General features: G+C 37.7%; 1 protein-coding gene across 3 annotated transcripts in view; it reads right to left on the bottom strand.

The window, feature by feature from the left end:
- Window positions 1–21,095, bottom strand: part of CSMD3 (CUB and Sushi multiple domains 3) — a 749,348-nt gene that overhangs the window by 400,066 nt on the left and 328,187 nt on the right. For all 3 annotated transcript variants that reach the window (XM_075024389.1, XM_075024388.1, XM_075024387.1), the window contains one exon: window positions 8,973–9,094. In XM_075024389.1, the coding sequence (XP_074880490.1) occupies window positions 8,973–9,094 (122 nt within the window). The remainder of the gene's footprint in view (window positions 1–8,972; window positions 9,095–21,095) is intronic.

Here is a 21,095-nt window from a genome sequence, read left to right on the forward strand (position 1 = left end):
ATTTCACTGATGTTTTAGCCTGTTGTTAAATTTAAACAGATCATTTTGTAGCTCGTCCTTCTGAAGGGCAAAATCAAGAGTTGCAATTGCAATTTACATATGCCACATGCTATTTAAGCAAACAACATGAACTAGGTTTTAATGTAGCCCAGCAAATAGCATTTTTGCCATTACTAGTAAAAAAACCACAGGATTTGTACTGACATAACAAGGAGCATCTCAACATTATTTGGCTTTCTCTTGGCCTAAACTGGTTTTAGCATGCTTATGCTATGATAACAATTATCTAGCAATTACTGCCTAACGGGTCTCATTTAGCTCTGTGAATACTATATATGGAAAAAAACCCCCTAACAAACCAGGGTATTCACTGTCTAACAAACAACAGCCCTTTATGTTAAGTGAAGCTGAGAAAATTGTGCAACTTTCAAACTTTACCTAGTAACAAATGAAAAGGAAGCAGGTGAAGATACAAAGAAAAAATAATGGTGCCTTGGTACAGTGCTAAAAACAGTCTTCTTACTTCATTAGCAATTATGCCAATTTATTTTGTTAAGCTAAAGCAGAGGGATACAGCAAACTAATATTATTGTGTACAATACAGAAAATTTGTATTTTTTTAGGTATTAGCTAAGAATGAAAGAATTCACCACTTTTATATTGGCAAAATAACTAAAGCATTTGAAGCACCATAATTTAAGAACACCTTTAATGAACAATTGTCATATGATTTCACTCCACCTGTCAAACACGTAATTTACAGATTTATAATCTAGCAATCTACATGTTCTTCAATTTATGTTTTTTCCCCTACCATATGCATATTAATAGCAGATGATAGCTTTCCCTCACTGTCTGGAATTTTATCATTCATATCATTTATTTTGGGTTTGTGTGGCAGGGTTTTTTGGTAGTGGTGGAGAGGGCCACAGGAGTGGCTCCTGTGAGAAGCTGCTGGAAGCTTCCCCAGCTCCAAGTTGGACCCACCTCTGGCCCAGGCTGAGCCCATCAGTGATTGTGGTAGCACCTCTGGGAGAACAGATTTTAGAAGGGGAACCTGCAGTGAGTGGGGGATTGGAATGTGAGAGGAACCCCTCTGCAGACACCGAGGTCAGTGAGGAAGGAGAGGAGGAGGAGGAGCGGGGGAGGAGGGGATGCCCCTGCAGCCCGTGGTGAGACGGCAGGCTGTCCCCCCCCAGCCCAGGGAGGGGAGCGGGAGAGCAGATGCCCACCTGCAGCCCGGGGAGAGAGGAGCCCACGCCGGAGCAGGGGGATGCCCCCCAAGATGGCCGGGACTCCATGGGAAAGACTGCACTAGAGCAGCCTGTGACTGAAGATCAGCCTGCAGAAAGGACCCAGGCTGGAGCAGTTCATGAAGAACTGTAGCCGGTGGGAAGGACTCATGTTGGAGAAGTTCGTGAATGACTGCCTCCTGTGGGAGGGACCCCACAGTAACAGGGGATGGGTGAGGAGTCCTCCTCCCCCTGAGGAGGAAGGAGCGGCAGAGACCAGGTTTGGGGAGCTGACCCCAACCCCCACCACCTGCTCCCCTGGGCCACCAGGGGGTGGAGGGAGAAAACCGGGAGTGGGGGTGAGGCGGGAAGGAGGGAGGGCTGGGGTAAGGTGTTCTAGGGTTTGGTTTTACTTCCTAATATCCTTGTTTTGATTTGATTCATAGTAAATGAAATTGATTTTGTTTCTTCCCCAAGTTGAGCCTGTCTTTTGCCCATGACTATAATTGGTGAGTGATCCCTTCCAGTCCTTGTCTCAACCCACAAGCCTTTCTTTATATTTTCTCCTCATCCCACCATGGCCAGGGTGGCGGGGAGTGAGCAAGCAGCTTTGTGCTGCTCTTTTACCGGCTGGCTGGGTTTAAACCACAACAATCATTCATTCTGTCTTTTCAAATTAACAACAAAGATTTTCTGAAAAAGGTCAAGGAACAGCTGCAGAATTTGTGTCACTACAAGCAGCAGCAGATATTTGAGTTATGGAAGCAATAAAACATGCAAAATGAGGTTTTGTCACTCAGACAACACAATACAGAAAACCTTGCAATGTTTATAACAATATGAAAGTGCTTTCACAATGATAATTGTTTAAGTTCAAGAAATGACATTTAATGTTTTAGAACATCAAATTGTGATGGTTGCCAGCTTTAGCAAAAATGCTAAATCAATCCACCCAATGTTTACTCTTGTCAGACAAGATATTGTAGGTATTTAGTGCAGGGAAATTTAAAGACACTTTCTTTTTTTAAAAACAAATAGATAAAGTTATCATGGCTTGTGTTGAAGCAGCTTTCACAGAAAATCCTTTTCTCTATTTTTTATCTGGTTGATATTAATTGAATCAGTCTTCCAGTGTGAAAAAAACTTTTTTCCTGTTGCTTAAATGTATATATAAAAATCTCTGGTTTCATTAAGCCCAACAGAAATTATTAGCTTCCTCTACCTAAGGTTTTCCTACATAAATCTCTAGATACAATAAGTCTTCTGCTCTGGACTTCTCTTTTCCACCTCAAAGGTTGCAAACTGCTATCTCCCTTTACAAAGGGCTGTTAGTCTATGGATAAACCAACTCTATGTTACTAGTCCCATAAAGAATATGTCATAATAGAACCTGAAAAAAAGACTGGTCTGGAGCAATATGCAAGTAACCGTAAAATTCAGCCTGCAACCTGTTTTCTGTGCACACGGTTCATATCTGAGACAGAATAAACCAAATGTGATACCATAATGTTATAAACGATATTTCCAGCTGTTTATTGGTAAGAAATATTGCTCGAGCATCTGATCTGATGCTGAAACAAGGACAGGAAAAGAAGTTTTAAATTTTTAGAAAAGCAGTACCAAAAATGCACTGCTTCTGGGCAAGGGAATTAAGCCATGAAAATACAAAGATTTTTTTAGTATATTCAAAATACAAACATAATATTACAAGATTCCATTACCTAATGTCAGAATAAATTACCAACAATTCATAGCATGGTCCAAAACCTAATTGAGGAGTTTGTACAACATCCCACAAGATATTCAAGTATCATTTCCCTTACTAGATGTGAGTGATGTAATGAAGTGGAGTTCAAACTGAGAAGTCTGTATTCTCATTTCTGTGCAGTTATTTACAAGAATGTTTCCTATGGACCCAAGGGGTTAGTAACATGAGAATCACAGTTCAGGCCAAAGCAGAGAACTTCAAATTCTGTTGCACCTTTAGAGTACCACAGAGAGGCACGATTTTCTTCAATGTTCTTTCAGGCAGTTCCCTGGAACTATAGCTTTGCTATTTTGGATCAACAAAGTTTTAGTTGATTCCAGAGTAGCCAAGGATAAAACAGTGGCAAAAATCACTTGCTTGATGTATACTACAAAATGGGTGGAAACCATGTTAAGACAATCTAGAAGTGGGAAAACTGTCCATGAATTTCCTCCATCATATACTGTTGGAGAAGCCTCACATGTACACGTACTGATCCTCACAGGGAATTTCAACCACCCCAATATCTCATAGGAGGGCAACAAAGCAGGGCACAAGCCATCAAGGACATTTAGGGAGTGTATTGATGACAACTTCCTAACACAGGTGATCGAGAGCCAACAAGGGGACATGTTCTGCTGGACCTCATGCTTACAAACAAGGAAGACCTGGTTGGGAATGTAAAGGTTAGGGCAGCCTGAGCTGCAGTGACCACAGGTTGGTGGAGTTCAGGATCCTGGAAGGAGGGAGGCAAGGCAAAAGGCAGGAACACAACCCTGACAGGAGAACAGACTTTGTTCAGGGTTCTGTCTTCAAGAATCCCATGCAAATGGGATTCTTCTGGAGAGAAGAACAGTCCAGAGACCTGATTGATTTCCAAGGATCGCTACCTCCAAGCTCAATAATGGTTCATCCCAATGAACAGAAAAACAAGCAAAGGTACTAGTAGGCCTGCATGAATTAACTAAATTCAATTCATTAACTGACTAAACTCAAACGTAAAATGGAAGCATAATAGAGATGGAATCAGGATCAGGACAGCCAGCAGTACTGAGACACTCCTCTGAGCATGTTTCTAGGAAACTCAAAGCCCATCTGGGGTTAAGTCTGGCAAGGGACATGAACAAGAAGGGCTTCTACAGGTATGTCAGCAGCAAAAGGTAGATGACAGAAAACAGGGGCTGTCCACTGAATGGGGCAGGTTGCATGGTGAAAAAGGACAGTGAAAAGACCAATGTACTAAATAACTTCTTCTATACTGTCTTCACTGATAAGACTTGCTTTCAAGAATCCCAGGCCCCTGAAATCAGAGGGCAAGTCTGGAGTAAGGAAGACTTAATTCTTGCTGGAAGAGGATCAAGTTAGGGAACATTTAAACAAATTGGATATACATAAGTCCATGGTGTCTGAAGGGCTGTACACATGGGTGCTGAGGGAGCTGGCCAATGTCACTGTGAGGCCACTCTTGATCATCTTTGAAAGGTCGTGGTGATCAGGAAGTGATTCCTGAGGACTGGAAGAATGAAAATTCCATTCCTATCTTCAAGAAGGGCAAGAAAGAGTATCTGGGGAACTACATACAGGCAGTCAGCATCACTTTGATTTGTGGGAAGGTGATGGAGCAAGTCCTCCTGGACACCATTTCCAACTGCATTAGGGACAGAAGGATGTCTGACAGTAGCACGCATGGATTTATGAAGGGGAAATCATGCTGATCAACCTGATAGCTTTCCACAACAAGATGACTGGCTTGGTGGATAAGTGGAGAGTAGTGGATGATGATCTTGAACTTCAGTAAGGTTTTCAACACTGTCTTCCATAACATTCTTAGAGACAAACTGATGAAGTATGGGTAGATGAATGTACAGTGAGGTAAGAAACCTAGCTAGAGGCCAGTCACTCTTGATGTACCCCAGCGGTCAATACTGGGTCCAATCCTGTTCCACATTCTCATTAATGACCTTGATGATGGTACTGAGTGCATCCTCAGCAAGTTTTAAGATGATACAGAACCATGAGGAGTGGATGATACACCAGAGGGTTGTGCTGCTATTCAGAGGGACCTTGATAGGCTGGAGAAACGCTCTGACAGGCACCTCACAAAGTTCTACAAAGGGAAATGGAAATTTCTGCTTCTGGGGAGGAACAACCCCATGCACCAGTACACACTCAGGTGCAACTGGCTGGAAAGGAGCTTTGTAGAAGAGGCAGTGGGGCTCCTCATGGCCAGCAAGTTGAATATAAGTCAGCAATGTACTGTTTAGGTTAGGCTAATTCATAGTTTGCTCTTTGATTTTCCACAACCACAGTAAAATAAATGTCAGTATTACTTCAGTATTTGGGGGGGGGGGGGGGGGGGGTGTTAAATATTTGGGTAAAACATTCTTACAAAGTCAACTTTTTATAAATCGATTGTAAATTTCCTACATGGAAGTTGTTCAACTGTCCTGAAATATTTCAAATTTAAGCAGAATGTAAGACTACACCTTTCAACAAGCAGCAGTTGAAAAAGTTCAGAAGACTTTTCTTTTACAAAACAACACAAGCATTTTTATCTGGGTATGATAACATACAGGCAATCACAGATATTTGTGAGAGACTGAAAGAGTTAATGTCTCAAACATTGTGATGGGGCAACTTCCACAGGGTGCAGTCCTTCAGGAGCAGACTGCTCCAGCATGGGCTCCCCATGGGGTCACAAGTCCTGCCAGAAAACCTGCTCCAGCGTGGGCTCCTCTCCACAGGCCACAGTTCCTGCCAGAAACCTGCTCCTGCACGGGCTTTCCACGGGGTCACAGCTTCCTTCAGGGCACATCCACCTGCTCCGGTGTGGGGTCCTCCATGGGCTGCAGGGTGGATATCTGCTCCAGCATGGACCTCCATTGGTTGCAGGGGGACAGCCTGCCTCACCATGGTCTTCTCCACAAGATGCAGGGGAACCTCTGCTCCGGCACATGGAGCACCTCCTCTCCCTTCTTATTCTCTGACCTCGGTGTCTGCAGGGTTGTTTCACTCACATATTCTCACTCCTCTCCTTCAGCTGCTGTTGCACAGCATTTTTTACCCTTTCTTACACATGTCATCACAGGGTGCCACCAGCTTGCCCGATTTGCCCAGCTGTGTCCTACAGTGGGTCTGTTTTGGAGCCAGCTAGAACTGGCTCTGTCTAACATGGGGGCAACTCCTGATCTCGTCTCACAGAAGTCACCCCTGCAGCCCCCCCACTACCAAAACCTTACCATGTAAATGCAATACATAAGTACTAATCAAATCAAACTGAACCATGCATGCACTGAAATATTTTACTGAACCAGCATAGGTTCAACCTATGAATTCTGGTTCATCCCCAAATATTAAAACAGGGTGTATGCTTACATATTTTTACCAATCAGGATCTGTGACAGTTTTCATGCTATGGTAATATGCTATTTTGTAGTATTTACAGTTTCAGAAAAAAAAAAAAAACAACATAAAATAACTTTTAAAAACCTTGTATTTGAACTATTGCAGGCATGACCACTGACTAAAGAGGGGGTTTATTTCATTTTCATTTGAACTAGAATTTATACACATGGAAGAACCTGATCTCTTAAATGTTTTGAGAGAAAGGAAAACAAGCCTAACAACTGCACCTCCCCAGTACAAGAGAGATATGCAGCTACTGGTAAGACTCCTGCAAAGGGACACTAAGATGATTAATGAACTGGAGCATCTCTCATATACAGAAAGCTTGAGAGAGCTGGGCTTGCTTAGCCTAGAGAAGAGAAAGCTCAGGTGGATTTTAATGTGTATAAACACCTGCAGGGATGATGTGAAGAAGATGGAACCAAACTCTTTCCAGTGGTGCCCAGTGACAGGACCAGAGGCAATGGGCACAAACCAAAACACAGAAAGTTCCATCTGAACATCAGGAAACAGTTTTTCACTGTGAGGGTGACCAAGCACCGGCATAGGTTGCCCAGAGACATTCTGGAGTCACCGTCTTTCAAGATATTCAAAGACCATCTGGGCAACTGCCTCTAGGTGGCCCTGCCTGAGCAGGGGTTTTCAACTAGATGATGTCCAGAGGTCCGTTCCAACCTCAATCATTCTGTAACTCTGTGAACCACACTGACAACCAGAGACAAAGCATTTGTTCACTTCTTAATTTTCTGCACTCAGCTTTAAATTCAAAGTTCCTTAAAAGCAGAAACTAGAAATTTGGAAGGAAAATAATACGGAGGAATAATGGTTTTGAAAACTCCAGTGAAAAATACTTTTGGTTGAAACAAAGTTCTGAGGTTTTGAAGATAACACTGTATCACCATGTTGTGAATTGGAGGGGAGGGAGGAGGAAGGCAGCATTAAGACACAAATACCTCTGCCCAAGTGTAATCCTTAACACTCTTCAAGTCATTAATATCTTAAACCTGCAGTTACCTGTGATTTACCAGTAGATGAATACCAGTCTGTGAGCTTGAAGTTTTGCTTCTACCATTGGTAGAATGTATAAAATCTTATTTGGCTTTTTTGTTATGTAGACATGCCCTCTCTGCATTTAAGAAAGGAAACTATTTCATTCAGAATATGGCCAAAAAGGTCTTAAATTTATTCTATACAACAGCTTAGTGGTGGTTTTCAAGCCATTTATAGCACTTGTTCAAAGTGTAAGAGCTGTGTTTAATTTTGTCAAACAATATGATATTAAATTCTATCTACTGCCACATTTGCCAGAACTTTCCTTCAGAAATTCTGGATGTGCACAAATTTCATCTTGCTCATTAACAGTTTTTGATTAAAGGAATAAAAATATGAAGCTTCTTTGGACCAGAAAAATGGATCTTAACTATTACTTTTGAACTTTTTGCCCATCTGTGGGACACAGACTGCATCATCTTTCAAGGACTCGACACATTTTTTATGATCTATAAATTGGATAAATTGGAATAGCAGTCCTTGGAACAAGGATAAAACAGCCAACCCTCCCTCTCCCTGAAAACACATCTACCATGAATATTATAAACACTTCATTAAATATACTTTTTTTCTTCTTCCGAAGTGGAACATAAGGATGGCTTCTACACAGGACTTTGTAAGATTAGAGGGAGAAATGCACCAATGTAGCTAAATGGCTTCTGAAATGTAATCAGGTTTTCATTGAGTCCTCTGATAAACTCAGGTGTAAAGGGGTAGGGCTTCTAGGCCTCTCTGATCAATTAATGGAGTGTGATGCAGATGGCAACATAAAACAGAAATTAGGAGGTAGAATATACCCCTGTACCAGCAAACACAGATGTTGATAGTCCTTTATAAAACATTCCTGAGCTCTACAGCTAATTTTTTATTTTATTACATCTAAACAAGTCCATTACACTCAGTTCAGATAAAATGATACACCTGGAAATACAATATAGCCATTGCTGCCAGGTGCCTAGCTCTTGAATTTAAAGACAACTGGTGTCATAACTTAGCTTTATTACTGTACTTTGACTCATCTGGCATTATCAGAACTCCCAGTACTTTTGGTTTAAAGTGTAGGTATAAATTATATGGGATTTTAATACAGTGGTTCAGACAATGAAATAAATTACACAACTTCAGAACAGACCTTCATGAAGGGAAGGTGAATTCATGAACTTCAGTGATTACTCACATAGTCTAAGGCCAAACATGACATAAATAGTCTTATACACAAAACAGCTCTATTGATTATAACACAATATTAGTGGACCCATGACACTGCTTCATACCATTGGGTAGTTGCTTCTAGTAATTATTTTAGAGAATCACATAAAAACATGACAGCATCTACTTGGCATACAAAAAGCAAAACACTCTTAGGGGAAACAAGTTTTAACATCTGTCCATACACATCTAATATCAGTCATTTCTTAGAAATGTCTGCAATGCACCAAGTACAGCAGCTAGACTGTAGAGATAAATCATATTAGTAAAAAATGTCATGGTCTACATGGATGGGTTTTTTTAAAGCAAAGCCAGTATTTTAAACTTACCTTATTAGTATTGATAGCTGTGATGACCCACACACATTGAGCATTGCTGTCATACTGGAATGGAAAATTGGGTGAGGTGAAAGTGCCTCCAGGTCCCTGAAGATTGGATCCACAAGTCTTGACTGCAAAAAGAAAGTTCACCTTTTAATTCACATACAAAATACACGTAGCAGATTCATAAACCAAGCTCTAACTTATATTAATCAAGATGTGAAGGATTAAAATACCATTGACCAAAAATAGAACCACCTCATACAAGATAATAGAATATTCATGTTTAGTTATTCTGACAAAGTAAAATAGACTTTCTCTTGTGTCCAAGCTTATAATCTTTTAAAAAAAAGTATTTGAAGTAAAAAGAGAAACTGCTACATTAAGAGAAACTGCTCTATTTATTTTTAAAACACTTCGGTAAGTAACTTATGTCATTACCTTCACTAATGTCAAGAAAGACAAGAGTTTATATAGTAGAACACAAAGTAGAACACTTTTATAACTGTGTCTTTTTTGTGCATGTGTATCGGTATATGGTATGCCAGCATTTTTTCTGCTGCAACCACTGTCCAACCCACTGAATCAATAGCTGAAGCACCAAAAACTATAAAGGAAACTTGTAGAAGTTAGACTTACACAAAATAGTGTTATCTATTTTTAAAGACTATGAAAGGCATTTATTTACAAATCAAAGTCTGTATGGTTATTTACAGTAGCATACCTTAAATAAAAACAAACTGATATCCCTATTTACTGTAGGTTGCATCTCACATCACAAATAACGCAAAGCACATAAACCATGTCATTTCTGCTTGTGAATGACATTTTTAAGGTGCTAAATTCATAGTCTGCTGGAGTCAATAAAACTTTTATTGTTGGTTCTTTGATATTCAGATCTTTGCTGAATGCTGAATTGGTTAACTTTTCCTGTATGAAGCTGTAGAACTGACAAGCAACCTAAGCTATACATGAGCTTATCCTATTTCTCCAGTGATTATTATGACACCACAAATAAACTGCAGAAGCTAAAGAATTATTGCTTCCTCTGTATTCTGACAGACCATCTTGCTTAACTGAATAAAAAAATTCACACCAAGATGTGAAATTACCATACATTTGTACTGTACTTTCACGAAGTGTGTTTATGTGATCCATACTGAATACAGGAAGATTCAGCTGCTGCTGGATGAAGGCTTGCTCCTTCCCTCCCATTAGCCTCCCAAAAGAATGTCACTATTTCCACCCAACCTGCACCACTTTTACCCCTCAGAGAAGCAATACTCTGGTGAAGAGTCTGTTCAAAGCCACACCAGAAGCCTGAAAACAAGGAAAGAGGAGGTTGATGAGAGGAAGGCTCCTCATTTATCATCAGTAGCTGAAGCCTCTGAGGTCATGAGTGAGACTAATGTCAAGCACAGCTTTTCGTCTTTGTTTTTAATAAGAAACTGTATGACACTTGCAGCTCATATCTCTGTCTGGGAAGAAAGTCAGGAAGTGTTCTAGACAATCTGCTGTTCCACCTGAATGTCAGTCCATCCTTTGGGGCAGAGTTGGGATGTAAAGCACATGTCCTTGCATGTATGCTGTGGTAGAGTTAGGAGTTGTGTTTGCTGCCTTTTCTCAGAGTAGCCACGTAGTGGAGGTCTCAAAAGAAAGCCATGTCATTCTATAGTGGAACCTAAGTCTTTGACTACTAATTTCTATTATTCATAGTAATTTGAAATATTCCTAACAGACATTTGCCTTCAGTACCATAATCTGAAATACAGAAGGAAAAAAAAAACCACACAAATTAAACCAATCACTTGGTTTTGTAAAGTCTGGTTAAGGAGGAAAAAAGAAGTGATTAAAATATGAATCTTCATTCATTGGAAAATACAACTCTAAGAAGCTGCAAAGATGAAGCTATTAGCTATACTTATTTACAGTTTAAGAAGGCTTCTGATACTACAACATAAAACACTGAAATGAGTTAAAATCGAATTTCTTTGGAGTTAAAAGGAGAAAAATGTACACCTTTAGGGTTTTAATAGCTATATATGATTGATGTCACTACATTTGTCAAGTGACAGATGAACAAAAGACATCTGCGTTTATTGGTGAATATCAGAGTTCTTTCTGTTCAGCAGTAACTGTAGTGACAGCAATGTTCTACTAAAATATAACAGTATAATATTCTAATATATTAATATTTTATGTTCAAGTCTATAATCCATAGTTTGCCAATAAAAGACAATCAAAAAATTCTTACGTGATTTCTTTACCCAGTAATTTATATTTGCCTCTGAACCTCAATACTGTATTTTCTCCTTTAATATCCACATTTTTGCTTTTATCGCATTACCTGTGGTCTTTATCTCAACAAGTATCATTGGTTCCCTGTCTCTGTCTCTGATTTTGTGTGAAGCACATGAAGACTTGTTGTCAATCGTTGCAACCTTTAAAGTGCTGCAGGGTACAGGCAGTGTAGTATATACTTGTAAAAATAAGATAAATTTCTGTTTAGCTATTGTTGATTATTAGAAAAATCTCTCAGAGACATAACAAGTGGTCTACATAAACTTGTTGCTTACTTATTGAAAATTGTAAATACTTCCCATGTGTTTTGGTTTAAGACATTCTTTGACAACCCATCTGATTTCAAGTAGTTGGTCACAAGACTGTTCACCTATTTGTGCACTACCTCTCATGGCTCTGTGCTGATTCTTACAACACTGCAAAGAGTAAGTAAAGTAGATGAAAAAAGTAAACTGTTTCCACTGGATTTTGGAAGTACTGCCTCAGACAATTTACACAACTATTCAGATGAGTAAGTCTATTTAACATGAGAAGAGTTTACAGATAAGCTGAAAGTCGCAAAATTGTAAAAAAATATATCTAACAGTAAGCTAACATCACATAACACCTTTTCCTGGACTTCTTGAATCTGTCCCTACTTATTTTAAGGATTTGAGAACTCTGCCCTACAATCTTGATATTGCTTAGTTATCACCTGCATGGGTAACTGGCTACCTGTTTACAAAACACAACAATGAACAGAAGTTCCACAGGCATTCAGATCATTTGGATTCATTCACCATGAATAGATCCTTCTGACATAAGAAACCTCTTTGAATATAGACATATTTGATGCCTTAGTCTGACAAAATTAATTGGTTACTACTTCACTCAAGATTGTAGCAATACAAGCTAGTTTCAAACCATTAGTTGAAATCTGAGTTGCTGTGTTTTGAAGAAATTGAAATAAGTGTGAATATCAGGAAATTAATCATTATTAAAGAACAGATCAGTTCCTTTCCAGCTTACTCTTGTGTCTTTGGAGGTTTCTGTCCTGGCTTTGGTTCATTATTTTTCATCAAGAATTTGTTTTATTTTTTGGAACTCATTTAAAGGCATGAATTAGATTACTATTCCTATGCAGATAATTCATGTGTTTGAAGATCAGTTCTGATTGTGCTTCTGAATATTTTATACAGTATTTGGAAATACACAAGCATAAAGACAAGTGTGTCTAATATCTTCAAAAACAAACTAACTTATACTAAAAACTTATGGTCGCAGATGCATATTGAACCCAATCAATTACTTTACTTACTCAATGACAGTAGTAACAGTTCAGTAAAATGCAGATATGAGACCTACAAAATTTGACCCTTAATATTTTTCATAAAATAGGGATTTTACTACACCTGTCTAGAAGCAGATTACAACACACCTGATTTACCATTTATAGTTAATAAGGTTTTTATATTTCTAAGTCACTACATTTATTTGAAGAGAAAATTTTTATTTTCTTACAGTACCAGATCTGATTTCAGACACATTGTGAACACAGAAAAAAGATCATTAATTCATTTTACATTTAACAGACAAAAACAACTCATAAGACCTCACTGTTCTCTAAGCTCTTCATTGGAGACAGAAATCAGTAAATTGGTGGAAAGCTTTTGCCATTCCAATACTCCAGTCTGCTCTTTGGAAATTATTATGAGTTTTGCTATTAACTTCAGAGATTCACATGAATTTTATATTTGAGATTAGTATGAAAAAAGAAAAAAAAAATCATCAGTATGGCAAGTAATTTAGCTAAGCAAAGATGATACATACAGAGATGCAGTTATGAAGCTTGCACAAAAACATGTAGGATAGCAACCTTGTAGTCGTAACTGGCAAGTATCGGAAAACTAAAATGATCAAAGGTGGGAAGGAAGAAATATTCCTTATGGAATATGATTTCTTTTCTGACCTTTATAATACATTTTGAATAGCTGAAATTTAACCTCTCTCATTTTAAATAAGTAGAGAACCATGGTAGTTAATGGAGCTTTACAAACCCACAGGAGACAAAAATCTGATGTAGCGCTTTAAAAACAAGTGTAACTTTATAAAATAAAAAGTCTCTGGTGTCAGTAAAGATTCTTCCTTTGTAAAATATGTATCCTTGCCTCACACACTTAAAATGTCCAACTTCTTGAGGTGTCTATTTCTCTATTTCCCTTGTAATTACAAAAGACTTTCTGAAAGAGAGAAACTTATTCTACCAATGCATATGTGTTCATCATGAAAATAATTAGCAGATAATTGTAAGGCTTCACCTTTTGTAGATTTAACTAGGTTGTGAGAACTAGAAGCTCACGGTTAGCAAAGTAATGAGTATATTTTGGCTACACCTTACTTCAAAAGAGTAAAAGGAGGTATGTTAGAAGTTTAGTCTTATCTATTCTGAGTTCCAAAGAAAAAGAAAAGTTCTTAAAAAAACCCCACTGTTTACATCTGACAGCTGCTGCTATTCAGAAATTATTTCTGGATATTACACAAGTTTATTCAGACAGCATGTCTCACAGTAAATTTTGTCATTGCTATTGCTCACACTGTACAGCAATAACATATTTTAGAATAATGAAAAGAATACAGTATAGAATTAAAAAAAAATAGATCTAAGTAGTGTACTAAAAGCATATGGAGCAGTAAACAAATCCAAATATTGCCAAAAAAAAAAATCTAACTGAAATTTTCCAGATCAAGGTCTTTTATTTTCACATTTGCTTAGGTGGAGCTGGGGAGCACCAGGAAGGGCTGTTGGTGCCCCTCAGGGTCCTGAGAAAATCTCTTAGCTAACAATTGTATCACACTAGGTTTCAGCAAAAGTCATGTATGTGTCACTGCCTGCCCAGAACACCTTTCAAAGTGATAATTAAAGAGGAAGGGATTTCTTTTAATGATACAATTCAGGATAATGAACAAAGCTATTTGTCTCCCCCACCACCACCACTATGCACCAGTGTACAAGAATCTGAAGCTAAAGAAGGCTGATGACCTGGCTCAGAATAGCATCACTTTTGATGGACAATTTCTAGAGATTCAGAACACACATTTCAAGATAGACATAGTTCTCTTAGACATTTTTGTGGATCTGAAGGAAAGTTCCAAAATGTAAACTAAACCAGCGGTCTCCAAAGTGGGGTTTGTGCACCCCAGGGACTGTGCAAGATAACTCACTGCGGTGCAGGAAGAAAACATTAGAACTTTCATAGTACATGTATATAACTATAAATACATAAACATATATTGGTGAGATGTGCTCAGAAATTATTTTACTGATATAGGTACTTGATCAAAAAAGTTTGGAGACCACTGAACTAAACATATGACAATGAAGTTCTGTCCCATTCTAAAGAATGTATAAAAAATATGTAATGAATATAGACACTTTGAATGTAGTATTTAACAAGGCATGGAAATTTTTAATAAAAAGTTACACCTGAAGTCTAATTGCTGTGGAATGATTGTGGGAGGTGACTTATCAATATGACACACACACACCCCCCTTAAGGGAAGGTAAACCTCCAAGGTGGAATGCAGTGGATATAGAAGAAATCTGTTCCATAATAATTCCCTAAGCAACATAACCTGCAACCTTGGATGTTAGCAACACCAGGAAAGCGTGGTATGCTGACTCTAAGAGAAAGTATGCTGACTCTAAGAGAAACAACATGGAAGGTGGAGCGGAGTGGAGACACTGCAGCCAGGCTCTGTGATATCACTGCAGAGTTGGGGAACTGGAGCTACCAGAACAAGAATGGAAGGTCCCTGCACTAAATCCACTGAAGCAAGGTGAAATAATAGGGGTTCTGTCAACACTACGGCCTTACTTCTGATTTATATCACTAAGTGCCCAGTTCTGGAGTAGTGACATGCTAAATCATGTTCTCTGGGTGAGCTTTGCTCATTATAATCTCATCATAATACTAAAACACACCTCCATCCCAAAAACTACCTGCCTTCAAGGTGCGACCACCCCTCACTGAGCATGCGCTCTGAATTTTCTCTAGCATGTACCTTTAAAAGTAAAGCCAGGAGATTTTATACCAGTCATAATAGAAGTATGAATGACTAGAGTCACTCAAGCTCCACCTAAAAATAAGACAGTATAAAAGGGCTTAAGAGAGGAGGAATGTTAGCGAAGATCCCATCATAGACAAGTTAGGAGGTTGTGTCCTGGTTTCAGCTGGGATAGAGTTAATTGCCTTCCTAGCAGCTGGTACAGTGCTATGTGTTTGAGTTAGGTATGAGAAGAATGTTGATAACACACTGATGTCTTCAGTTGTTGCTAAGTAATGTTTAGTCTAAGGTCAAGGATTTTTCAGGTTCTCATGCCCAGCCAGCAAGAAGGCTAGAGGGGCACAAGAGGTTGGCACAGGACACAACCAGGGCAGCTGACCAAAACTGGCCAACAGGGTATTCCATACCATGGGACGTCACATCTAGAATATAAACGGGGGGGAGTGGGGGCAGGGGGAATCGCCGCTCAGGGACTAATGGGGCGTCGATTGGCAGGTGGTGAGCAACTGAAGTGTGCATCATTTGTATATTCCAATCCTTTTATTATTACTGTTGTCATTTTATTAGCGTTTTCATTATCATTATTAGTTTCTTCTTTTCTGTTCTATTAAGCCATTCTTATCTCAACCTATGAGTTTTACTTCTTTTCCTGATTTTCTCCCCCATCCCACTGGGTGAGGGGGAAGCAAGTGAGTGGCTGCGTGGTGCTTAGCTGCTGGCTGGGGTTGAACCACGACAGGAGGACATCGCTGACTTCTGGGATCAGTCAACAGGCTGAACCTCTCTTCCCCACCCCATAGGGACACCTATAGTGTAAGATTCAAACCCTCAGTTATACCAAGTGCTTCCCTGGGAAACTCAGAAATCTCTATAGAATTTTTCCATAATTTAATGTGCAGGTAGTCGACTGTATTATTACTTGCATGTGCTTTGCAGACAGTGTAGTTATCACTGGCAATCGAAAAGAACCTGTACTGTTGCTTTAATAAGCTGTACTATTCATTAAAATCTAGCCATGATAGTTTGTAGAACACAACCACACTCCTTAAGTCTGGCCGTGATAGTTCGTTGAACATGACTAAACTAAAAGTACAGTTCACTATTAATGCATCCGTAATCGTGATAGTTCAACATATTGAATGCGACCGGACTTACAGTGCTGAATTCGACACTCAGAATCTAAGCCTAGCTGCTGCCAGCCCCTCTGATATCTGAGGACAAGCTGGAATGCAAGGGGGTTTATTTTCTGCCAAACTTTGTTTCTCTTTAACACAACTATTGTAGAAATGTTAATGTTAATATTTTTTAAATATAATTAAATATTTTAGTAGCAATTCTTTACTGGCAATGCTTTATGTAAGAAGCAGAGCTAACAGCACCTCCTGTGATTACTATACAATTAGTCAAAGCTACTATAAACTTGGCTCAGTGCCTGACTAATCACTATCAAGAAGATGGCGACTTACAATCAGACTAATAAAGTGTTCAGATGCCAAAAGTGCAAGTTTTGAGAGAAATTCACTGCTAAGGTGTCCGTGAGTTCACTAGCAGCCATATATTTCCCAGAAACAATGAAACTTTATTATATATTTTCCTCATGACCGAGGTGAACATCTTTGTAGAAATCTTATATCAAAACTTTTTTTAGAATTTGCAAACTGCAAATCCCCTGAGAGGACTAATTCAGTAGCTGGGTTCAGAGCACATTTAACACACTAAAAGCACTTTTGTTTAAAGGCTTGGAAAAGAAAGAGCCAATTTTGCTAGCACTCTATCTTAAAAGTTTATCATGTAAGAAAAAAATGACAAAGATTTAACCCCTAAAAACTCTGCTGTTAGGTAGTGCTTAACAGAAAAAGAAAACTGAAAAATATCAATTTTGTATTAGTAGAATATAATAGAAAAGGGGGATTCTTTTGGTAGAATACTCTATTATTTTTCTAGGGTAGCTTCTTTTAGGAGCAAATCTGAATTAATTCTGTCACTAATTCCCATATTTCTCTTGAGAATTCTAGGCATTTGTTTTGGTCTATAGGACACACAAGAACACCACAGCAAGACGTATTCATTTAGTGCCTCCAAACTGTAACTCTTCTTGCAGTGTGCCCTCCATACAACAAGCAAAGCTCTGCCAATCGGAAAAGGAAAGGGATGATTAGCTACTAAGTCGCAACTGACTATTACTCTTCAGAAGAAAAACCTACAATTTGGGAAGAGATACTGAGTTACCAGAAATAAAATCTTGAGATGTAGGCCATGATAGATTAAATGGCATTCAACTGCAGAATTTATCCAATACTGTGCAAGTTATGCACAGACTAAACAAACTGAACAGAAATACTAACTGTATGCAAGCAATTCTCTTTATTAATATATTGAACTCAAGAGCTTAATGCCAACATAATGCCTTTTCTTCTCACTAGTATCAAGTAATTATGAATTTCAGCTAAGAGTCATTGAAGACTGAACAGAATGTAGTTCATTCTTATAAGACTGGAAAACATCAGAGTGCCGGTATACAACTCTTATCTGAAAATAAATTGCTAAAATATGTATTTCAGAAAACTCTTCCTCTGGAAATTTTTACAGTCTCTCTCTCCTTTCTTAAGGGCTGGACAGAATTAGGCTTTGGGTAACTTGTTAAAATACTTTGAAGAACATCAACAAACTATCAATGACCAGCAGGGAGAACAAATTACTGACGTTTACCATGCCAAACGTTAAATTTTTATTTTAAATTTTTTCACTAGATTTTACAGAGGCGAGACAGTCTTATGTGAAACAGATCTCCCAGCAGAGTGGAACACACTAATCTCTCTTAATGGGAAATCCAGACTCCTAGTTCTGAATTTCTAAATTCCATTCTGTTTGTTATTTCCTATGGCCTTATTTTTCTTCAATTATAATCTATTTCCTAAAAAAAAAATTTCAATTACAAACCAACTGCACCACTTGCATGTGTCACCATGGAACTTGTGTCAATGTGTGGAACAACAAACCTGTTTAAAATAGCCATATGTCCACCTCAGAACCAGACATACTTTCTAACTGTGCCACAGTTGCTTATCCCTTAAATGGTGATGATGATAATTTGTTTCTTGATAAGAGTATAAAAATTTTTTGACTTTGTTAGCCATGCTTGAGTCCTAAGAAGCACTAACACCCCATCTCCAAATAAAACAAGAAAAATCAATTTAAATAATAGATTATATTTGGCTAAAACTATGTTAATTTTTCCACTTAGTATTGACTATTGAATAGTAAAAGATTTGTGTGGACATCATGTAATACATGTAATAATACAATATATAGTCATAGCCTCTGACTTACAGTATTTTGAGGTTTCCTGTAATGTGGTAACATTAACTATCTAGCTCTGTGTTAATACCTAGTTCTTACATGGCACTTTTCAGATCTTATAGGCATTTGTAAAGAATTTTAACAGCTCAATTCTCATTTTTTCTCATTGCCCAGCTCTGCAAAGGGGAGTTAGGCATATAAACCAGGCCTCCTAGATAATAAGTACGGTAATAGTCCATATTGTTTAGTAAAAATCTTCTTCCAGTCTGGCTGTAGAAGTCATTAAATGTAATTGGACATATTTTTAAAGCTTTACAACCACATAGGTTTAGAAGATATATTCTCACTGACTCATGGGTTTTTACTTTGACACCTATGTCTTTACAGAAGTATTACAAAACTGTTTAAGTTATATTTTATACATTTCCATTTAAAATATATTCTTCAAGTGGTGGTACAATAGCAGATTGATTCAGTCTTTGAATTTAGGACATCATTTATATGTTTCATCCCTCTGAGGTGTTTCTTAAATCTATGTCTGCCTAACATTACACTGAGATATGGCATTTATGTCAATATGCAGGAAGCAGCAAATACATATTTTTTACAGATAGTTTTTTCCAGTCTTGTTTAAGTTAGTCACTTACAACATACAAACCACAAACTAACAGTAATGAGCTTTTGGTGACCATTGCTTTAAAGTAAATTCAAAACACAGAGGTTTTGAGGAGTCTTCCCAAATCTTCCCTGTAAGTAGCTATTACATCTATTCACAATTACTTATCATTCCAATTAAGAAAGGGAATATTTTTCATGTTGCACCCCATTAGTTAAGATACTGGATGATATTTAAGCTACTTGAACATAATTCTTTCTTCTAAGTTCTTTTGCAGTATAATGAAGTTGATTTCTTTAACTTCAGCAATCTGCAATATGTAACAGTGGAAATATTCAAGGGCAACAGTCACATCCATGTTTAAAAGCTTGAAGACAGCAATTTTTTTGTGAGTTAGTTTTAAATAAATCTATCTTCTTATGCTTGAAGAGTTCAATTTCTCTGCCAATATAAACAGTAGTATGTTTAGTTTGCTAATGGTGTTTCAGTTATTAGTTCTATATCAATAACTTTGACCACATAGTATGCACTGCAGTTTCAATTATAGACAGGACTCTAAACAAACTTAAAATCATAAATAATCAGGAAGTACAGGCTTTTATCATTTAAGATTTAAGCATACACTTTATTCTTCAGTCTTTTTTTAGGAAAAATACAACTCTTCTGTACTTCTGTATTGCAGTACAGCTTATTTAATTTTGGTTTTGTTTCTGAAAGAGAATGTAGGAATGCATGTCCTAATGTTTACTTCATGTGAACTATACCTATGACTTAAATGTGGAAGTAGAAGAAACAGTTAAGAAAAAATTAAAAAAAGAAAAAATTCTTAAAAGGACAACAACATTTTACTTGTGAAGAGGCCAAAATTGTCGAACTAACTTGTCATGGCCAATAATATGAAAACCAGTTGTGTTGAAAACTTAGTATAAAATTATTTAATTTATAGCTATTTTCAACAGATAGAAAATAACCAGTACTATCAATACTATCTTGGCACTTGATCAGGCTTGGAGGGAAAGGGTAAAGCCTTGGTATTCTAACTGGGGGAAAAAAACATAATCTCTCATTTTTTCTGTGGAACTTTCCTGAGGATGGAAGATGCTATAGCAGAAGTTTTCTTTATGTTAACCACCTTTTTGGGAATGGTAAGAGGATCAGCTAACAGAGAATTTATCAATCGTTCAGTTCCTTTGTAACTCTTCTGCTGGGTAACCAGTCTTACAGTACTGTAATCAAAACAATATATGGGCCCATAATGGAATTTTTTCCCCTTTAGCAAATGGAAAAATGTTGTCTTTCAGCCTCTCTTCATCCTTTGTCATAAGTTTTTCTCACATTACTTCATAGAGTTAATAAATGCAAATGAGCAGGATAAAAATGCCAGTAAGTGGTACCTGTGAACTGGGGACTGAATCATGAGATAAGTGGATGAGATGGAGTGCTTATGAAGTCAAAAGTCTGTCACTGCTTCTAGAATATGAGGCAATACATCTCTTCACTAGATCTAATGAGTCTTTGTTAGTTCAAAGAGGTTTTTCTTCTTCTCACCACATGTCAAATTTTAAAAAGTTAGAAAAAAAAGTTCTTTGCAAATAACCTAACACACACAAAAATTAAATTATTCTACATCTGTAATTCTTCTTCAGAAGAATTTCCTTCAACATCTTAATGTGATTCACTGATAATTACCTGTACTTGGGAAGATGTAGTCATTCTACATGTGCAAAAGTGAATTAATACTGAACAAATACTGAATTAATACTAGAAGTATACTGAATTTGTTAAAATAACAACTGCATATTGTACATCAATAAGCACCACTGAATTGTCTAAGAATAATGACGTAATTGATGATTGTAAGATGATGTGAT

The sequence above is a fragment of the Buteo buteo genome, chromosome 3 (genome assembly GCF_964188355.1).
Source record: "Buteo buteo chromosome 3, bButBut1.hap1.1, whole genome shotgun sequence".
NCBI lineage: Eukaryota > Metazoa > Chordata > Aves > Accipitriformes > Accipitridae > Buteo > Buteo buteo.